At 43.2% G+C, this 22,388-nt stretch overlaps 1 protein-coding gene across 13 annotated transcripts in view; it reads right to left on the minus strand.

The window, feature by feature from the left end:
* Nucleotides 1–1,946: 1,946 nt before the first annotated feature.
* Nucleotides 1,947–22,388, minus strand: part of gpatch8 (G patch domain containing 8) — a 49,629-nt gene continuing 29,187 nt past the window's right edge. For 7 of the 13 annotated variants that reach the window (XM_057860827.1, XM_057860833.1, XM_057860830.1 and 4 more), the window contains 5 exons: nucleotides 13,283–13,350; nucleotides 13,109–13,195; nucleotides 11,799–11,942; nucleotides 11,600–11,730; nucleotides 1,947–6,854 (listed from right to left, as the gene is read on the minus strand). In XM_057860827.1, the coding sequence (XP_057716810.1) occupies nucleotides 3,101–6,854; nucleotides 11,600–11,730; nucleotides 11,799–11,942; nucleotides 13,109–13,195; nucleotides 13,283–13,350 (4,184 nt within the window). In that variant the 3' untranslated portion in view covers nucleotides 1,947–3,100. Of the gene's footprint in view, nucleotides 6,855–11,599; nucleotides 11,731–11,798; nucleotides 11,943–13,108; nucleotides 13,196–13,282; nucleotides 21,550–22,388 lie in introns of all 13 variants that reach the window. The other 6 variants (XM_057860838.1, XM_057860839.1, XM_057860840.1 and 3 more) reach the window with 3 other exon arrangements.

Genomic DNA, 22,388 nt, shown 5'->3' on the forward strand with positions numbered 1-22,388 from the left:
ACAAGACTGAAAAAGCAGTTTCTGCTCTTGCACTCCTCTTTAAAAGAAACTGCTGTATTTTAAGCCAAAACAACTGTTGTTTGATAAACCAATACGTCTATATGCTGCCATAGCATTTGTCCGTTTTACCCTGGAAACCCCCATTTACAGACGTCACGCAGCCGCTTTTGTTTCAACCCAGCCATAAAACGAAGGTAATTTATTGTTCAAAATGTCGTTTTTAGCTTAGGATCATTAATTGATGTCTAATATTTCGTTAAAAAACACCTTTCAGAAAATTGAGATTTTAAGTTTTCCAATGATGTATCACACGCATATCGGACAATTCTGAAAGTTGGCCAAATTGGGGGTCTCAGAGTGGAACTTCAAGTTACCTGTTTTCTGCCATATATATACACGTTATAATTTCAAGAATTTAAACAAGTCCAAGGTGAAGAAGGTCCGAAACGACTAATTGGTTATCAAAATAGTTGTCGATTACTTTATGCACCTCTAAAATGGTTAAATGTAGAGTTGTCCGATATTATCGGATAGCCGATAACATTGGCTGATAAAAACATTTTAAGATGATTTCGGATATCGACATCGGTTCTTCATCATCTGTTTTGGGCCAATATGCCTTCAAAAAGAATGTAGAAGCCATCTGCTTTTGTACAAGGGCTGGTCACAGCTTAGCACAGCAGTTATGCTTATTGACCATTAACTATCTCCTAACTAAGATGCTTGGGATCTGTTACGTGAGCATTATCATTATTAAAGCATTAATTGGAGCATCACAATACAATGAATTATCTATAATATGTTAAGTCCATGAACGCATATATCTGCATCGGTTTGATATCTGTATCTGATTTTTTTGAGTTGGACAATATCAGGATATCGGTTTAAAAAGTTATTATCAGACAGCTCTAGTAAATGAGTGCCCAATAAAGGGTTAAATAGCATTGATAGCGACTTCTCAATCTCATCACTCAGTATTCTTCTCCGTAAGGCAATGAATGTACTGGACGAGAAGACCAAAACCCAGAAAGCCCTAGAAGACCGTCGGAAGGTCCAAGGTGACGAGCAGGTACAGTTCAGTTCGAGTCGGATCAAAAAAAAAGATATTCCCCACATTCATGCCACTTTTCCCAAATCAGCTGCCTGATGTCATATTTTTCACAGAATGCTCATTGGAAAACCTTGAAGTTGTTACATTGATCATTAATAAAGTATCCAGTGTGGCATCACGGTACAATTCGCCATATTATGTTAAGTCCACAACCGCATATATCGGTACCGGTTTGATACCGGTATCAGATTTTTTAACAATATCGGGATAGCTGTTAAAAAGTCATTTTGGACAACTTATAATTTGTGTGTCTGAAACTATTAGCAGTTTGTCTTGGGCATTATAGTATTTTAAAGTGACATTAAGAAAAAAAATAATTCAATGACATTTGCTGATACCTGTAGAAACCATGTACTGTCACAGCTTGTAGATGCCGTTATTATTTAAATTTTTAAAAAATTAAAAATAAAAAAAAAAGGATGAACACACTTTTTTTTTTTTTTCAAAGAACGGCCAATAAAAAAACCACTGAAACTTCACAAAAATGTTCACTGTTTAGGTGATGATTTTTGTCAACTGTGCTTTTGCACCACCTAGTGGCTAGTTTTACAAAAACAGGCAGCAGGGGAAAAAAAACTAATGGGGATATACTGTACATTTATATGAGTATTTCAATTGCCTTTCATAGTCAAGCTGTTTTAAAAAGTATATTGCCTTACAAAATCGGCTTTAGACATCGTCAATTTGCTTAATTAAGAAAAAACTTTGCCATCGGGATTTGAAAATCAAATCGGTCATTGGCTGAAAGGTTTTTTTTTTCCCTCCCCCAAAGAAAAAGATACCGTACTAGCTCCAAAGTGAGCAACTTCCTTGATCAATAACAACTGCTAGAATGTTAAAGGTTAATCTACAGCAGCTTTATTTACAAACGAATGCACAAAGAGCAACAAAAACATTTCCTTCTTGGAAAATAATTTAAAAACAGAAAAAAAAAAAAAAATACAATTATTGCAGTATACTACAATCTTTGACCAAGATTTCAGTGCAAGAAATGTCTCCTGGCGTTGCAAATTAAGGGGCGAATAAATGCTGTGATGATCCGGGGCGACCAACTCTTTGGTGCAATTCTTCTTCACATTGCACACTTATATATGTACACGTTACTGCAAATAAATCAAAGTAGTCATATTAAAGCAGGGCTGCCAGTTTATCCGTTTATATGAATGTTTGAGGCATCGCTGTCTTTAGTTGCATTATTTGCCCGTCACTGTATTTTCATTACAATAAGTAATGTCATCACAGCAAATTGTTTCAACCATTAATTCTGAAGTGAACTGTTATCAATTTATGTCTGGCCAGTCCTTGAATGCCCTCCAGAGGTCATTGATGTTCATTTCATTTCACTTGCATTTCTTGCCAGCTGGGAGCATAACATGTTGTCGAAAAATGCTTTAAAATACTATTGTTGATACTCAGTATATGGTACATAAGTATACAGTAGTAGTAAATAAACGCTTTATATAAATTGAGGCACCTACAAACTTGTTTCAGTTACACCAAATTCCATCAGCAAGAATGGGTCAGAATTTACTAGTCAAATACTAGTCAAATGTATATGGCGAAATTTAACTTTGAAAAAAGTTATAATTGTCTGAAAAGACTTTTTATTCTGGCATATAGAAATAATTTTGGTTGTCTTATTTTAGCGTAAAACAAGGGAACCCATGTCGAACAGAGTTGGGGAAAAAAGCTTTGTCTTATGTTGTGTATGTAAACTTGTGTATGGTCCCTCACCCCTGTATTATCATCCTCCTTTTTTGAAAATTTCCCACGGTTTTGCAGTTTGTTTGTCACCGGTTGTAGAATGAAGGAAAACACCCCCCCCCAAAAAGTCCATTGTTTAAAAAATAAAAAAAATTTGAGAAATGGATCTTGTTTACGTACCCCGTGGGAAAAATCTAACCAGTGTCTGGAATCGTCTTTAAAAATATATATCTGAAAAATCCTCCAAAAGGGAGGAACGAGCGTCCGATCGTACTTTGCCCCTGCTCAGGAACCGTGGTTAGGTGGATGTTGGAGGTCCTGCCCTGAGAAGATGGGGTGAAGGAGCGGGTGGAGTTGGAGAGCCGCAGCCGCTGCTGCCGCCTGCGAGGGTCTAGGCGTGAAGAGCGTGGGGTAGAGCGCGGCGTGGGGCACGTGGTGGAGAGCGAGGGGTGTATGGTGGAGCGCCGAGGCCGGGATAATGTGGATGGGCTGCCCGGAGAGGAAGGCCGTGGGGTGGGCGGGAATAAGGCCAGCGTGGCCCAGCGAGTGCCCCAGCGAGTGTCCCAAGGCGGGGCCGAGAGGTGATAAGGAAATGGGGGTCAGGTGGTGCTGGGGTATGTGGTGCACCTGGGCCAGCTGGGCGTGGGCGGGGTGTGCCGGGTGCGCCGGGTGGATGCCCATGGCGGCGGCGGCGTGATGCTGCAGGATGGCGTGCTGCACAGTGGCGATGGAGGTACCGGATGCCGCCGACGCGGCTGGCTGCTGGATGTGGATCTGCTGTAGGGCGGGAGGGGGCGGGGCCGGCGCCAGATTGGCAGCGGCGGCGGCCACGGCTGCCGCGGCGGCCGACGGGAAGCTCTTGACCTGCTTTGCCAGCAACTGCTGCTGGATGTGCTGCTGCGCCGCCTGCTGCAGCTTGCTGTACTTCTCCATCTCCTCCGGCGTGAACGTGATGGGCTGACTCTCCAGGGGAGCCAGGCCGTCCTCCTCTGCCTCCAGGCCGTCCTCTTCCAGGCCGGTCGGGGCGTACGCGGCATAGCCGTGCATCGGGGTCTGCTGCTGCTGCATGTCGGGCATGAGGGTCTCCATCGGGGGCTCCTGCTCCCCTTGGTACTGAGCTATCATGACGGAGGAGTCCTGCTCGTACAGCAGCCGGGGTTCTTGTAATACCTGAGTGTCAGCACTCGTCTCTTCCTGCGTCGTCTCGCTCACTTCGACTTTCTGCACCGGTGGAGGTGGCGGCGGAGGAGGGAACTCCCTTATGGGCTCTACCAGGATAACCTCTCCGTCGGCCTCGGCGCTCTTACCCGCCCCAGATTTTTCACCTTCGTCCGTTTTGCTAAGGGGTATCGTGGGTGCTTTCTTCCCGGTCTGAAGTTTACCAAAAAGCGGCAGCATGCTTTTGCTGGAAGGGGGGAGTTTGGGGCCAAAGTATCCCTGCGGCGGATCCTTGATCTTTAAACCCGATTTGGTGCCCGTGACGGAATCGTCCGAATTCTTTTTGGACTGAATCTTCTCCAGGAGCTGGCGCGCCGTGAGGGAGTTTTTGTACTCGCCCGCGTCCCGGGTGGCGCCTAACCGAGGAGTCTGCGAGCCGGCGACGACACGGTTGAGGCCGCGCGAGGCGACTCGCGGAGACTGGGAGCGATAAACGCCGGAGCGGTTAAAGTCCCCGCGTAGGGCCTCGCCGCTCCCACGGGCGCTCCGCCGACGCGGAGAGCCCGCCGGGGCGGAGCTGGACGAGCGGCTGCCCGAGCTGCGGCTCCGGCTGTAGCTGCGCCTCCAGGATCTGGCACTTCTGGCGCTGGTGCTACGACTCCAGCCACTAGAGCTCCCGGAAGTGCTGCGTCGCCGCCGTCGGTGTCGCTTCCTCCGGCCGTAGCTCCGCGAGCGTGAGCGGGAATCATCAGAAGAAGATGTGGAGTACCGCCGCCGTCCTGATCGTCGGCGCCCTCGGCCGCCCCTCCTCTCATAGTCAGAGTCTGAGGATCGTTTGGAGCGCCCGCGCCGGCGTCCCTCTGTGCTGTAGTCGCTATAACTGTCAGAGTAGCTGCGGCTGCGACGGCTGTAGGCGCTGCTGCCCGCCGAGGAGCGCTCAGAGCTGCTGGAATACGAGCGACTCTGGGAGGTTTTCCCGCGGCGGCTCCGCCGACGGCCGCCGCCACGTCTAGATGAGTGGCTGCGGGACCGCCCGGACTCCTCGCTACGGTGACGCCTTTCTTCCCGAGGACTGGACTTGCGGCGGCGTGAACGCTGGGTGGCGGAAGCGCCTTCCTCTTCGCTCTCGCTGCTGGGAGGTCTTCCTGAGCCGGGGCTCTTCTGGGCCCAAGAGGAACAAGAGGCGCTCTGGGTCAGACCGGGCTCTGTTTTTATTCGCTTGTTGTTGCCATGCTCCTCAGAGGGAGGAGCCTTTTCGTGGCTCTTTCCCGTGCCGCCTTCCTCCTTGTTAGGAGGATCCTTCAGAACGCGCTTCCTCTTCCCGCTTTGTGGAACTCCTCGCTCTTGAGCCTGCTCTGAGGAAGGATCTGGCTTATCTGCAGATTTGACTTTGGCTTTCTCTTTTGCCTCCCCCGCAGCTTCTTCTTGATTGGCTGCTTTGTTTTTGCTCTTCTTTCTTTTGTGTTTCTTCTTCTTCTTGGGTGTCTCTTGAGTGGGCTCCGTCTCGCCTTCAGCGTCTTCCGCCGCCGCGTCCTTATCTTTGGCTTTGCGCTTGGACCGCTTTGCTGATTTCTTGTGCTTCTTCTTTTTTTTCTTCTTCTTGGAGCCGCCGCCACTTGTCGCCGCCTCCCCGTCGTCTGCTTCCGACTGGCCGCGCTCGGCCTTGACGGTGGGCTGGTCGCCGTCGGGCTGCGTTTTAAGGAGCGGTTCCACTTTAGAGGGAGTTGTCTCATTTTGCTTGTCTTTGTCGGGCCGCTCGCTCGGTTTCGGAGACTTTGCGGTCTTTGCGGCGCGCGGGCCTTTGTTACGAGACAGCTTGAAGTCAAAGTATAGAGGATTGCAGCTGTAGGACAGGGAGGGTTGCGCTTTAGTAAACTCCAGGAGCTCCGAGGGCCACTGCAGTGTGGTGCTCTCATCTTTACTCAGCACGGGAAAGAACGGACCCACTGGGATCTTGGGACCCGAGTCGGGCTCCAAAGTCTCCGGCGGTGGCGAGCTTTCTTCTTTCAGCGCAGGGGAAGCGGGAAGATCGGGAGTCGTTTTCGCCGTGTGTGGAACGTCGTCCCCATCCTGTGGTTTGGAGGCTGGAGGGCTCTTTTCAGCTTCAGGGGTGGTGTTGGTGGTAGTATTGTTTTCTTGATTCTCGCACTCTACAGTGTTGGAGTCTGTGTCTTGAGAAGCGTCCTCAACTTTCTCCTCCTGCCCTTCGTCCTCCTCTTCCTCTTCTTTGCTCTGACCCTGTTCAGATGCCTTCATGAAGAGCAGAAACTGGAAGTGGGGCTTCACTCGACAGTGCGCTGGTGGCATGTAGTGGTAGTACTGAGGCTCTTGTCCCGTGTTGCCCTCCTCCTTCTTCATCATCATCATCATTTTCAATTTGTTGAGGGTGGAAGCCAGTGAGCTTTCGTCATTGGGTGGCTGTGTCTCGTCTGTCCCGGTCCCACCGCTGGACTCTCCTCCGTCGCTCCCCCGCAAGCCTCCTTTCGGACTGTCGACATTACAGGCGGACGGGTCGTCCTGCTCCGCCGCAGACTTTTCACTCTCCTCACAGTCTTCTCCTTCGATCACCTCCTCGCTGGGATCGGTAAACACCGCCGCTGCAGTCTCCAGCTTTACCGGTGTCTTCTTGGCGAAGGAAAAAGAGACGCTGACTTTGGAGGACGCACTGGTGGTGGGCGAGGAACAGTTCTTCTTCTTGCCCAGGGAGAAGCTAAACGACGACGTGGACTTCTGAGATGTTTTTTCCGTTTTTCTGTTTTTTGCAACTAAAGCTTTCTCTTTTACAGGAGCGCTTTCATGGGCAAAACGGTCTCCGTCTTCTGCCTTCTCACCAGCTACGGCCACAGTGGTGGTTTTGAACATGGGTCCACTCCCAGGCGTGCTGAAACAAAAGAGTGACAGGGCTTTAAAATCTTTCAGACATCCAATCATGTGGCTATTTTTATCCTCCTGCTGTGAACTGAAATAAGCGTGTCGCTAGTAGACGTCCCATCCATTTGAAGTGGGAGAGTTGGCAGCCACCCTCCCACTTCAAATGGGTTGGATGTCTTACTCATTGAGTTTTTAAGAGCCACATGATAACCCAAATCTTAAAGTGCCAGTGACACAAAAAGCATGTTTATTTCCAGGGTCCCCCCAGGATTGATAAATCTAAATTCAAGACTTTTAAGACCTTTTTTAATGCCATTTCAACTGAAAATTAATACTTTTCTCGCACCCAATATTTAGATAATATTTAATCATATTAAAAAATAAAGCACTGAACATCAAACTTAACCTCAATTACTAAGTGTGTTTGACAAAAGAATGCACATTTATTGAAGATACAATTTAAAAAAGTTTTGTGCCACAGACCGACCCTCTTTATGTCATGACCTACCTTATTAAAATATTGTAATAATAATCGTGCTGTCAAGCGATTAATTTTTCAAAATCGCGACTAATCGCATGCTGTCAATAGTAAACTTGCGATTTTTGAAAATGCATAAATTATATACAGTGATACCTCAGCTCACGAACGCTTAAGCTCACGAACTTTTCGCCTCAAGAACATTAAATTCGCGAGCATATAGTCTCTGCTGACGAACTAGTTTTCGGCGGACGAACCAATTCACGCGGTCGAAAAGCGCCACGAGAAGCTGACGCACGCTCACGGCGTCCCAGTTCGTCCCCTCACTTTCGTTGAGTGCGGACGTGGTTTGTGTTTGATAGACATTTTGGACCATATTGAGTGTACTTTTGCTATTATGGGACCGAAAAAGAGTTACCTACAGTCCTTATGGAAGGTGACTCGTGTTACCAATTCGCCCTCGACTGGTAATTGGCGGTGCTTTCACCTTCCCACCGTAGTGAGAAGTGGACCGGCGAGTCACGTTGGCTCGTTGTCGTCGGTTGTCTTCGGTTCGCCCGATTTCCTCTCCAGAAAGGTGGCGGCGTGCATACAAACACCCAGAGGCGTCGGATGGCTTTTTGTGGGCACTTTTATTAACAACCAAAAGCATGTGGGGGGCACAGCAGTGGAGTCTACGCTAACTGCGCACTTTGCCGGTAACACTCTCCTTCCAAACAGTAACTCCCTCCCTCCCTCCCCCTCCCACTCCATTCCATCAAGCCATCAACTACCATCACAAAGGTAAATAAAACGACTTTATTATACAGTACAGTTTATTTCTTTAATTATAATACAATACCACATTTATTATACATAAAATAAGGTATATTTTTGTGTAGTTGTAAGGCTTATTTAGTAGAAAATTATGTTTTATGGGGACCTGGGAACGGATTATTCTCATTTTAATGGTTTCTTATGGAAAATAAATGTTCGGAAGACGAACTTTTCGCCTTACACACACTTTCTGGGAACCAATTATGTTCGTGAGCTGAGGTATCACTGTATTTCAATTTCTAAATACACCTATTAGCACAGGAGTTCATCAAATTTAAGCCTCATTAGAAACAAGAAAAGAGTTTTCCTTTACACTTGTAAAGATGAATCAAATATGAATTTTCCCCAAATAGCTTGTAAAAAGGGAGGCACAGAGGAAGAGCATGTCTACTGACAGTTCTGAGATCAAGGGCTCAAGCGCAGGTTCTGTGTGAAGTTACCATTTTATTTTTGGGGTACTAGCTAAAATTTTATCTTATATTAGACAGACTTTTTAAAGAACGAGGAACCTTTTGCAGGTGTTTTGAATTACACATGTGGCAAGTGTGTACAAAACTGAAGCTTTTCATCATATTCATTTTTTTTTGGTTTGTGGTACATGCAAATTGACATACTCAATTTTGTTGGTTTAATCTACCAAAATAAAACAACTTTTACTTGCTATTCAAAATTTGGGGGGCGTACTGTATATAGTTTAAATAAATAAAAAAATAATGTAATATATCATTACTTAAGTGTTTTCATATTATTCATGACATAAAATTACCGCAATTAAATGTGAAAGATTGAATGATTGATTGAAAGAATAATTGAACTCACCAAGACGGCTGTCTCCCAATGCACTTATACAGTTCAGACACCTGTGTATTTCAGGGTAGTTCACGCTCATCAGTCCACCTCAGAGTGCAATGTTTTGGGTTAAAATGCCCAACTTATGTTTTGCCTGAGAACGTGGATTTCACCCCAATCCTCCGTCTTTGTGCCCAAAAATAGTGCCTGGAGCCTCCATGGTGGAAGTTTTAGTGGTGCTCTCATGAAAAATATTTCATTCTGCATGTTTATTTACGGTTTATCGCTGTACTTTTATCCAAACATGCTCAAAAACAACGTAATGGGTCGCGCCAACAGTCAGACGGGTTCACGCTCGTCATGCTGCCTCAACGTGCCCCATTTCGGCCATTAAAACCCAAAATTAAGTTTTTCCAGAATCAAGTCAACAGGATGATATTATGATACTCTTTCCCAGAGGCAGAGCTGGCGGCATTGGAGAATGAGAGGGAGCCTGTTGCGGGGTATCGAATTTCAAACTACAGAATGCTAGAAGGGCCACAATTTATTGCGCAAAGCGGGGTTGCGTGACACCGTTAGTGTATTGTTTAACTGAAAGCTTCATTAAAAATGTGTATTACAACCGGCCCGGGAACTGTCCCGGTTCTCCCGATTAGCCACTCCGGGCCTGGTACTGTGCGATTGCCTGCTGTTGTGATGTTGATGCTAACGGCGCGCACGCACGAGGTGCAGTGCATCGTAAAAATTCTACGCGTCATCTTCGTTATGGATTTAAAAAAAAAAAAAAAAAAAAAAACTTCGTCACGGATATAATTTAGGTTGCACTGAGATGTTCTTGAAAATTAAAACCACGGTGAAAAAATTCCAGACTTACGACAGCTAATTTAATACTTTTAATACCTTTAATAATGGAAAACTAAATTCAATGCCTTTTTAATACTTTTAATAACCCGCGGGTACCCTGATTTCATATTACACGCGGTATTTTATGCTCCTGAATGAAATGGACCGCTTGCATGTGTGTGGAAGCGATCGATATATTTATTCAATATTTTTTATCCCGCGCTACAAAAATGAGCGGCTACGGTCTCGGATTGAGGAAGAAGGCGAATGTGACGTCAGCCAACTAATCATTTTCACAATACAGCCATTACTATCGTATGAAGAACGACTGCGGATTCAGCTGATTTTGCAGATTATTTCAGGGTTTTTTTGTGTCACGCCAGCCCAATGTGCTGCAGGCCTTTGTTGCTACACCAAGGAGAGTGGTGTGAGGCTTTTTTTGGATTTCCAAAAGATCCTGTTCACCACGAATAATGGGCAAAACAAGTCCGACCATCAAGAGACCATTGGACGGATGACTAAGTGAGTAAACTATGTGTTTTATGTTATTTCAAATACTGGGATCATGGCAAACGTTTTAATAGGAGCATGGCTTGCATTTTGTGGGTGACAATGCTGCGCTTGTCGCACACTATGGTCGGCAGCCGATAAAGGCGTGCCCGCCGATAGAGCTTGGGCCCAGGGAGCCCCCTGCTCACGTCTCTGGTTCTCGATTGTGTAGACTCCCACCCCTCGATCCTCTTCGCGTGCAGGCCTATAGAGCACTATCCTCAGCTTAGGCCCGGTTCTCGATTGTGTCGAGACTTCGATCCCCCTCGGCCCACTTCATGTGCCCGCCTAGAGAGCGCCATACTCGGCTTGGGCTCGGGCAGCCACGCGTCTGACCTCAGTCAGTTTGTCCACTGAGAATGCGCCATTTTCGGCGTTCATTCCCTTCTGCGTCCCCAGCGATAAGCACTGCTTGCCTGCCAGGGCAGCAGCAGAACGACAAGCCGAAACTTGCTCGCCGCTGGGGGCTGGCCGATCGGTGAAGACAATCAACCCCACCGCCGTGTGTGACATGAGTCGGGGTAGTTTTGTGTGATTTTTCGTTTTCGAGAAAAAGACTTGGAAAAGCCGCTCGGTTCGGGTTAGCACTCGGCTAGCTGTCACGCCTCCCGTTTTGTTACGCTCTTTCTTTTGCTCCGAAGCCGGGGGAAGGGAAATGACAAAAGCCGGACTAACTTCGGAGGCATAAAGTACCGTTCGGGAGGTTTAGAAAGTCGGCAGTTTTCAGCATTATGCAGTAATTTAGCCCTGTTGTACTGAATAAATGCATTTTTTATATTTCATATTCCATTTAGCACAAGACTTATTTGTCATGACCATACAATTTATATTGCAATTGGGGAAAAATACTTAGTTAAAAAGAATATCCTGGTAAAATATTGGAGTAGAGAGATAAAAACAATAATGACATTTTACTGCTCTCTGTCACATTTTCCTCGTTCCGAGACTTCCACCTCAATGGGCTGATTTCTAAATCAGCTGAAATCGTTACTCTGCCGACCTCATCGCCCAGATGGAGGCGCTAGAGCGCTATAATGACAGGCAGTGCTAAACGGCAGATTAAGACTCATTTCTCGTCATCTGCGCTTTGCCAAATTGTTGTATATAGTTGAATCATCTCAAAATATGATTTTTAATTCACATAATAATGCTATTTAAGATTATTTTATGATGTCACAGGCACTTTAAACTCAATGACAATTGCAGAAATATTAATTCTGTCATCATCTAAATCTAGCAGAAGAGGGTGCTGGAATAAAGATCTTTTTTTTAAAGCCTACCAGTCCTGCTGTTTTCGCTGCTCAGCCAGTTCGTGCAGACGACGCAGCATCTTTTCCTGCTTCTTCCCACCTTTGCGGGAACGTGACGACACGTTGCGAGCAAACTCCCGCTGCTTGAGGTCCTTTAGCCTCTGTGAGATAGCCAGCAATCAGCATCAATGTCACTTTTTTTTTTTTAAGGTCTGCACTGAAGTGGTACCTGTTTATGAGCGTGGTCGTAGGAGTTGATGTGGTTGTCAAATTCCTGGTGTTTGGTGTACTGCTTGTCACATAGTTCACAGTAAAAATTAGCCCTTAGGTCTTCCAGGGCTTTCGCGATTGCCTTTTCCTTTTCAATCTGATCCTGTTGACCGTGGAAAGTATGATTGGAAAAAGTTCAAAGGAGCTTACGAGCAGTGTTGCACCGATATTGAACTAAAATGATCCCATTCGTAGGGATGTCCCGATGCTTTTTTTTTTTTTTTTTTTTTAAATTAACCCATTTGATTTTTTTAACATATGTTTTGCCGATACCGATACGATACAAGAATATTACACAGTCCTCTGTTAGTATCATTAGTTTCTAAAGAGCAATAGTCTTCCTTGGTTGACCTATTTGCCTAGTGGTTTGATTTACAACAAACAACTGAACAGCAAGATGGTCCTGAAAACACACAATCACTGGATCATATCCGATCTTGTGACCCAATCAGATACTCCAAAAATAGCCGTATCGGGTGCAGATAGCGATACAGAGTATCGGAACAGGACATCCCTATTCATCGGTAAGAAATAACTTGCCGATGCTGCGTAATATGCGCTCTTTGAGATCTACTTCCCAACTGCCTGTCACCCTGCCCAATAGGAGCACTTGTCGCCCTTCACATGTTGATGCTACATGTCTAATCATGTGGCATTCCATCATTCTTCTGCTAAAAATTAAAATGAACTAATCCCTAGAAGACGTCCAACGAACTAACGTTTAGCACCGTCAATAGCAGCCACTGAGTAAACAGCAGTGGTTTAATAAATAATCTTTCAAAATCGGTTGAGAAAAAAGCTAGTTATAACTGAATTTTAATGTCAGTGAATTGATGTTGATGGTAATGTTGCCCCTACCAACATTGCTGCCCTAAGGCCACTATGGGAGGAGCGATGAAAAGTCTTTTGATGCTTCAGGCATGAGTTTATCACTAATAGACGTCCAATCCATTTGAGGCCAGAGGGTGGCAACAAATAAACGACCTGCCAGCCCTCCCACTTCAAATGGATTGGAGGACGAGGCCTATCAATGGCAGCTAATGAGTGTCTTATCAAGCAATGATAGAATTACTTAACATTGCATGCAGAAATGTAGTATTAAAAGATCAAATACATATATGTATATATATTTTTTTTAAACGTGGTATCGTTACAGTTTCGGACAACACCACACAGCAAGGAAACTGAATCGGGAGCCCAAAAATATATCGGTGCAACACTACTTCAGAGTAGAGTTCTAGTGCTAGTTAGAACCAGACTGGGCCTCACCTTGTATTTCTGCCGCAGTTCCTCTGTCTCCTCTTTTTCCACTTCAAGCACTCTTCTTTTCTCTGTTGCATCCTCTGCATAGTCCATCTAAATAAAGAACATTGCTTATGATCTGATCCAATAAAAAACGTAAGGAGACTAATCATTCCTCAAACTACAAAAAGTGTCTTTTACCTCCATCTCCATCCGTCCCATTCCCATGACATCATATTTAAGTATAATGGGCACGGGGTCCGTGCGTCCTGAGGGAACAAGAGACAGAAAGACGGCACGGTGAGCGCTTTCTGGAAGTTGCTGTGTGGTAGGCCAGCTCGGCGACAGCCTGCTTTTAAGAGCATAGGGTGCTGGGTTAGAGAAATTAGCCTTTTAAAAAAGTGCAAAGAGACCAGAACGCTATAGTGGACCAAACACCGGCCATTCTCACAGCTTACTGAAAAGTTTAGAGGAAAAATTGCTGTGCTTTCGTTGACCAATTTCATATTTGTGCTAATTTACGTTCCATCGGTTTAACCCTTTCTTGAAAGACTTTGTGTTTTTAATGTTTTTATACAGGGCTGCAGCTATTGTTTATTTCAGTAGTTGATTAATCGATGAACTAGTTAGTTAGAAAAATCGAGTAATCGGATAAGGAACATAAAAAATCTAAAATACCCGAGCTGAGCCTTAAATGGTCTAAAAAAATTAATGAATGGGGATATAAGTAGAACAAAAGAACAATTTGCAAACTTACACGGCAAAAGTCTGCTAGCTTAAATGCTATGAAATGCAAACTTTTTTTTTTTTTTTTTTTTTAACAAAGCTCTTAACAATTCCTTCAAACACATATTGCCACAAAAAATGGATAAACATAATTAGAAAATAAATTAAGAATGCATTCAAAAAACGCATTAGCGCAAACAAAAACTATGTTGGTCTTAACAGGGATCAGCTGGATTCAGCCATGTGAAATGAGTATGTCATATTTACTGCGGACACGATAGGGTAGTGTATCCACCTAAATCAATAAAACTAAACGCAAACACTATCAAAACAAACCATTACAACGTCACTTTAACAAAGCAAATAGTCGAAGCAGCAAAATTTAATACAGATCTTTTTTTCTAATCGAATTACTTGAGTTAATCGATTAATCGTTGCAGCTCTATTTTTATCACATTCATATAGGACAGGGGCCAATTGCGGGCCCCCATTTGACATCCAAGTGTAGTATTAGAGTTTCCCTTTACAAATTCAGAGATGGGCAATAGAATGTAGAAATAATTTCAAATAAAATGAATTAATGGAAGAACCCATTTTGGAAATAATAAAATATTTAAATAGTTTTTTTTTTTTTAAATACTAATTTTAAACAAACCCTTGAGTAATAAAGCATTTCTAAATAAAACCAATTTAAAAAATAAAACATTTGTAAATTTAAATTGAAAAATTAAAAAATGCATTTGAATGAGTGTGCCCCATCTGTATTTATCTTATAAATCTTTTATGACCACACAAAGTTGTACTCTTTGGCTACCATTGACAGCAACAGACATCCAATCAGCACTTCATAGTTCAAATGGATTGGGCGTGTATTGCCGTCAATAAGTGTTGTCCCTCTTTTACTAACTACCACAACACATCCTCTTTGACCCACGCTGCCACCCTCCCACTTCCAATGGTTTGGATGTCAACTAGTGATAAACTCATGGGTTCAATGGACATCTCAGTTCAATCCACAGCGACGTCCATCCTCGTCAACGACACTTGACAGAATTAATGAGCCTACATCTACATGAAGAGTTGAAAAAGTTCTCTGTAAGCTGTGAAAAGAGCTGGTTCAGAAGGAAAGTAACAGTCGAGAAAAATAAACAACCAAAAGTAAATAAAAAAAATAGAAATCATAACTACTTGGAAGATTGAGACGTAAACGGCTTAATCCACTCATAATCAGCCAAACAAAGCAGAGAAAGATAAAGAAGACTGCAGTCAAATTAAAAAAAAAACAAAAAAAAACAAGACACAAGCAATGAACTATAGCAGTAGTGATGTCACAGGCCAAAATATCGCCATGGTGACAGTGCAAGGGATGGGGAAATTGGGAATACTTACCCTGCTAAACACATGGAAATAGGGAGGGGTAGTATTGGGGTACAGACATATGGACAGGGATCAGGGTCCGACATTAAGCCTTTTCGACTGGCCCCATATATTTGTGCTAGAATACGGTTTAATTTTAGTCAATTTTTCACATAAACAAGTCTTTTAAAATATCACTAACCTTTTGGTCAAATGAGCCAATCTTGGCTACCTAGTACTGTTGTCACCATACAAAAATTTTCAACTCGATATCGATACTCCCAAATAATATTTGATTCCATTTTCGATACCACATTAAAAATAAAAATAACATTTTTTGTGAACGATTTCAGTGCCATCGATGATGAATGTCCAATCGTGTGGCTCTTAAATACTAAATTAAAACTCTAAATTAGTTTATTGCTAGTAGACTTCCAAAACAGTGGGAGGAACGTTCATTCATTCGCTCTCAGCCCTCCCACTTCAAATGGATTGGGAAGTCTAGAATTATCGAGCCAATGAGTTAACAAAGAAAATGCAAAAATATCAGCCATTGCAGGTAGTCCCAATTACGCAGTTTCGACTTTACGACGCCTGAGTCTCATCGTTTTTTAAATATTGACTTTTGTTTTGAGATGCATGCTTTTATTTTGGCGCAGGAAGCGTAGAGCAGGTAGTACTTCCGCACGCAAGTGCATGTAGATGTGCCCAACCCACACACAAGAGTACCCGAGTGACAGAGGTGACAACCTGCATGCACATTTCTTGCTTGTGAAGCATCCAAAGGCGGCGGCTTTACATAACCACTTTAGTACTGTTTATTGTGTGTTTTCATTTGTGGTTGACTATTTGGGGCGAGACTATGGGATTGCTTTTGATGATGTGTGGATGCTAACTAATACATGCTAATCATTTGTTATTACTGTATCAGCAGCTACTTGTAAACGTAAGTTTGAATTGCTTGCTGTTATTGAAGATGAGACAGATTTAATTTCATTTTATTTTAGTTTCATTCTGCAAGTGCTGAGGTCATAAGCAGCTGAATAAGGTCAGCAAACCACAAGGACGTCTGACATCGTCATTTCGGAGCTTAGCTCACTGTTTAGCTATGACTTAGCTCCAAATTACGTATAGGCTAATACATGTTTTTGGATTTTTTTTTTTTTTATATAGGGTGTTTAGAGGTATTTAATGGGCTAAATCAGATTTACGCGGAAATCCAGGTTATATCGCCAGTGCAGGAATGAAACTCGTTCGTAAACCGGGGAGTACCTGTACTATCAATAGTGCAAAATTGAATTAACCCCAAGACGACAAATTTCTGGTGACAATAACTGAGTATCGATACTTAATTTTGTCTCCGGTTGAAACATTTCCGTATTGATACTTTTTGACAACCCTACTCCAAAGAATTGAGCAGTTTCATTATTGCTATTTTACTTGTGGTACATGGCTTGTATTTGAAGTTGACTGTATCATATTTAGAACGTTGCCGTGACACGGCTCTCAATCCGGTTAAATATTTACTCATTCATGTGCCAGAAAGAGCACCTGAGACTGCCTCCATAAACTGTAACCGTTTTAAATCATTTGAATGTCAATTTAATTGTGTTGAAACTAACCATTTGCCGTCAAATGTCGTTTTAACTGTTGTAATTGTAACTATGTTGCCTCTGTGCCAGGACTCTTTTGAAAAGGAGGTCTTTCATCTCAACGGGATATTTATTGGTTAAATAAACTAAAAAATTAATGACTTATTGTAACTCATTGCCAGCTATTGACAGTGATGAACATTCAATTCATTTAAACTGGTGCTCATGTTTCAGTGCCGTTGACGGCACGAGACGTCCAATCAATTTAGACTTTATTTAGACATCTAGTGCCATCAATGGTAGCCGATGAGTTAATGTCGGACCCTTAGGATTTTACCAATTCCACTACAACATATCTTCTTAAAATAATATTATTTTATAATATAATTTGTGTATTACTCCTCTTACTAGACTGATACAAAAAAACCTTCTTACCCACTCTCAGTTTGGGTTCAGCTTTTTCTTTTCCCCCCCTCACAGTTTTTTGCTCGCAGTGAATCACGTTTACATGTATACCATTGGGCGTGTAAAAAGTATTTAATCACAAAATGCTTTTGGAAGGCTTTTACATGAACATTTCTCCTTAAAAGAAATGGAATCATCTCTACAGAGCATTCTTATCTTCCCGTAGGAGGCTAAGAATGGAGAAATTGCTTCTTCTACTTTTTAGCAATTGAGTCATCACAGCCCAATGACATGAAATTCTGAAATCACAAATGCATGGGCATTGTAACACGAATGCCTGCCTGGACTCTCAGTCCCACTGCAGTGTCTGTGAAACTTTTCCACCACACAGTACCAACTCAGCTCTATTGCTTTCTGTTTGGGGCCTAATCCATTTCGCTTTGGACACATCGGTTGAAAACAACGGCGGGGAACCAGAGTTCGGAAGGAGATTAGGAGCATGCCAGAAAACGGACCACTGTAGCAGCTGTGGAGACTATCGAGTAAGGTTCAGAATACATTAGCATGTAATTAATTAATTTTGCCAATGAATTCATTTATGAAATAACGTCAAAGCCTTTAAAACAGTAGGACGGTTGCTGATTTGTTTCCTGAGTTACAAAATGCTTAATCCACTGCGTGCTTCATGTAAAAACAGTTCATTTTAGAGAAAGTCTGGTTTATCTATCGCCGTCAATGGCAAATAATGAGTTAAAGGTGCCATTTCCAATCTGAAATTATGTAGGAGTCATAACAGAGGTGGAAAGCCACCTGTGTGGAAGGGTATTATGCAATGTTAGGACAGGGATTTCAACCTAGCACTCATTTCTCCGGCCTTGCTGCGTAGACTGTCCCACTTCAAATGATTGGATGTCTACTAGCGACAGACTAATTTTGATTCAAAGCAGAAAGACAAATAGAGAAAAATGAATGGACGTCTATCATCGTCAATGCCCCAGAAAGCGTTACGATAAAAGGCAAACGTGTTTGAAACGCAGATTTTCTGTTTCAGTTCTGACAGTTTTTTTTCCTGATCGGTATGTCAAAGAGCCGAGGTAAGGTGCTGTGGAAAAGGTGCGTTCAGACAGACCGCCTCAAGTGATGATGCCTTAATTCAGTAGGAATAAAGGCTGGATGGGTCACAGTCCGGTAACTTGCTCAAGAGATAAACATGTGGTAGTCAGAGGTTGGCGTGCACGACAGTCCACTGCAGTGGTTTGTCTGAATGGAGTCACAAGCTCGGCCCAGAATTAAAAGATTCATGAACAATTGCATCCCAAACCTTATCACCAATCTTCAAACACAGTGACAATACATTGCCCATCCCGGTGGAAAAAGAAAGGGACCAGACAACAACGATGTGCATCTAAATCACAAGGTGTGAATCACAAGGTTTAACAAAAAAAAAACAAAAAAGAAAGAAAAAAAAAACTGAAAACAAAATAACAATGTTCTAAGAGTAATACATAATGCATGATAATATATACAAGCAGCAGAATGAGGACTAATACGGAGAGAATTGAAAGCCTATGTAGTTGCATTGGTGCTGTGATGACAGGAGGAACAAAAAAAGGGAGAAAACAAAACAAAAAATAAACAATTCAATTGGGGGATAAAGTAACATTTACCACTAAGTTTACCATCAGCACAACATGGGCAGGATCAAATCGCTGTAAAAAAGAAACACCAATTGGTTAAGCAGGAAGATTGAGACACATAGAGAAGGGAGGACGGGGTTGGGTGTGTACATGTGTGTGTGGATTTGTGGGGCTTGGTTGTTGGGAAGAGGGGGGTATTACCTGAGGGAGGGGCTTAGTGTGTCAACACCCCATACCCACCCACATCCCTTTAAACACAGCTTACAGGTTCACTCTCACCACCACCACTTTCAAACCACAGGTCCCAGTGCCCTGGCTCTTTGCTATCTGATCTTGGTAAATCAGCAGAAAATGCACTAAAGCGCTATTTTGCCCATTGTCAATGTGACTACACTATAAGGACAAAAGATTTGGATCAAAATGCCTAAAAGCAGAGTTTGAACTACAGTCAGTATTGCCAGATTGGGCAGGTTCCCACCTTTTCAAGGCAAGGGAGAAATAAAATATTGGGCTATTTTTGCTACGTTGCTTGCTTACAGCCGCATCTTCGCTCTAAGTATCAAGTATCGAGACAACTGAACTGGCATTTTAGCGCCTCACAACGCACGAGCTGTGAACTATATGGATTTTCGAATTCATAGAACAGTCAAATTTAACAAAATAATTCCTAAAATGAGCTTATAAAATTAAGTTGGATGTACTGTCATTTGTTTTGTTTTGTTGCAAATTCTGGAGTGTTTTGAATCGTTCCCTCGTGAAAAGTGGATTTGCTTCTGCTTTTGAAACGAATCTCTACAGAATACTTTTTCCAGAATGCACATAGAAATCCGCGCTAGAAAATACTGTCAAAGTTGTACTTCGACAGCAATTTATATTGATAAACATTTCCAATGATGCTTATCGACGAAACCGCAATTATTGGTTGTAACTTGGGCTGGTTTTTATTGAATTGGGCAGGTTTTATGGCGTGATTGGGCTGGAGGCTGTCATTTCTGATCTGGTAACCCAGACTAAAGTCCCTTTATAACAGGGGTTTCAAAACTATTCCACATCGGGCCGCTGTGGGTGCAGGATTTCTTTCCAACAAAACAGGACGATACATGTGTACCAATCTGGTGTTTTACAAGGGTAATCAATTGATTGTAGCCAGGTGCTGCTTGTTTTAGTAGAAACCTTATTGGTTTAACGGTCTGTGCTCGATCAGTAGGAACAAAAACCAGGACCCACAGGGATCCTTGAGGACCGGTTTGGGAACCACTGCTCTATAATCTATTGGCTACCACTGACGGCAATAGATGCCAAATCATGTGGCTCTTAAAAATTTTAGACTTCCAATCCATTTCAACTGAAAGGGGGCCAGACAATAAACATTTGTTCATTTGCTGCCAGCCCTTTCAGTTCAAATGGATTAGACGTCTTCAATGGCAGCCAAAAAGTTCAAAAACAAAATTTGTTTAACACTGGTAGACTTTCAATGCATTTGAACTCTGAAGATGGCGGGGAATGAACATTTGTTCATTTGGTGTTAGCCCTCCCACTTCAAATGGATTGGACGTCTCGCGTCATTAATGGCAGCCAATAAGTTAAAATGGATTTACCTCAATTTTTGAACTATAGACTGGACTCGTCATATCCCACAAGCAAACTGTTTTCAAATATAAGCCGCAGTGGCCTATAAAGCGCAGGTGTCCACATTGTATTATGGGATAAATATACTTCCAAATCAGAGATAAGAGCTCAGGGAAGGCCATTTTTCTTACAATTGGGCAGCAAAATTCCCTTAAAGCAGAGGTAACTCATTTTTGTCACGGGACACATTCCAGTTAGTCCAGTTCCAGGGTGTATTTAAACATCTCACCCCAAAACGCTAAAGACATGACAAATAAAAGTACTTTTACCCAGCGGACTTTAAGCAGTGCTTGATGCCTTTAGTGCATGCGGTGCGTTAGTGACCATAAGTCACACTGTGGATTTGTGCTACACTTCATTCGGCCATTTTGCACAAAGCTAATCAACTGCAGCGACAGCAACACTGCTTGAAGCCCAGAGGGAGTGTGATAGTCAAAGCCAGGCAACAGTGTACCTCTGGGACAAACATGCCGTGCGGGGGCAAAGTAATAGGGGAGGATACAGTAGATGGGTGTAACCAAGTCAATAGAATCATTGAGGATGTAGAAGGGTGGTGAGGTTTTCCCTGTAAGTTGACACTATGGCCCAGTCAGTTATGGTTACATTCTCACTCACACGCACATCTCATGAGTCCCACGCGTAATAAGCGCACACATCCAAGTGTAACAGGTTGTTTTAAACAGGCAAACAAGCAGAGAGGGAGGAAGTTCAGTCTACTCTGCAAGCCATTCAAAGTCCGAGCGGCGGTCGCAGCCAATCAGATACCCGACAGCAGCGGCGGAAAACTCAAAGAAGGGGAGATTGAGCTAGTGGTAAAAGATGATTCTAGAAGGTGTGATCAAATCACAGCTTTTTAGCGCTACGTTGATTCCAATGAATTCTTCTTGTTCAAATCAAAGCATTTCACATTAAGAACAGATTAAGATATAGGTTTAGTGATTATGAAGCAGGGAGAAGGAAGCTGACAGAGGATTTTAACCTACAGTATACTGTAAAATAAATGAATAAATAAAAAGGGTTACACTGAGGTGAACTGCCGAGTAGGAGAAAGAAAACACACCCACTCACAGGCACGCGCGCACCCACGCATACAGACATACAAAGGGGATCCAACAAACCTTACCTAAAAAGGGGCAAAAAAGGGACAAAAGAAGAATAAGAACACAGTCAATACAGTGGAAAACGTAAAAAGGGGACAATGCTTTTCACTTGAAATTCAATTGCCTTTGTGGAGACAGCTGCATTCAAATGATAGTGCTGCAGCAAGACGCAACTTCGGTACTGCAAATTAACTCATCCGGCGGGATGACACGCGCCCTCATTTGTCCGACTGGATGGCATTTGCCGCAGAGAGATCTGCTCATCGAGCGCGAAAGAAAGCTTGCGTCAGCAGCTCAGCAACTTCTTCGCTCTACTCCGCGCAAAGCAAAAATCCTTAGCGCGTTAGGTAGATTTTCACGCCGCAGTTAGAGCCCGCGGAGAGACACCCAGAAAATAGAAACATGCTAAGCCCGCCATTGAGTCAGTCTTCATGCACGCTTGTTGCCATGAGCAGATGTATTGAATGAGCCGCGTTGATGTATTGAACGAAAGAGAACCGGGGCCGTTTGCACCAACATAGCTGAGCAATCTAAACACTGGTTTAAATTGTCATGTTCTCACCCCTGAGCTAATGTAGAAGCACTGTTTAAGTGACTAGCTCCATCTTCAGTTAAAACTGAGAAGTGCAAAAAGAATGTAGGTTGAATTTAAGCTCCTTGTGCGGGCCATAATTTGGACACCCCTGCAATAATATGTCCAGATATCAGGCTACAGACTGTCAAGATCAAAAACAGATGTATAACACTACACCAAGTCACCTAATAAACTATAATAATAATTATTATTCATTTAAAAATACCACTATAGACGAGATTTAAGTTTTCATGTATGCCGGATGGTTAAATCTTGTTTCAAACTAAG

The sequence above is a fragment of the Corythoichthys intestinalis genome, chromosome 16, assembly GCF_030265065.1.
Source record: "Corythoichthys intestinalis isolate RoL2023-P3 chromosome 16, ASM3026506v1, whole genome shotgun sequence".
Lineage (NCBI taxonomy): Eukaryota > Metazoa > Chordata > Actinopteri > Syngnathiformes > Syngnathidae > Corythoichthys > Corythoichthys intestinalis.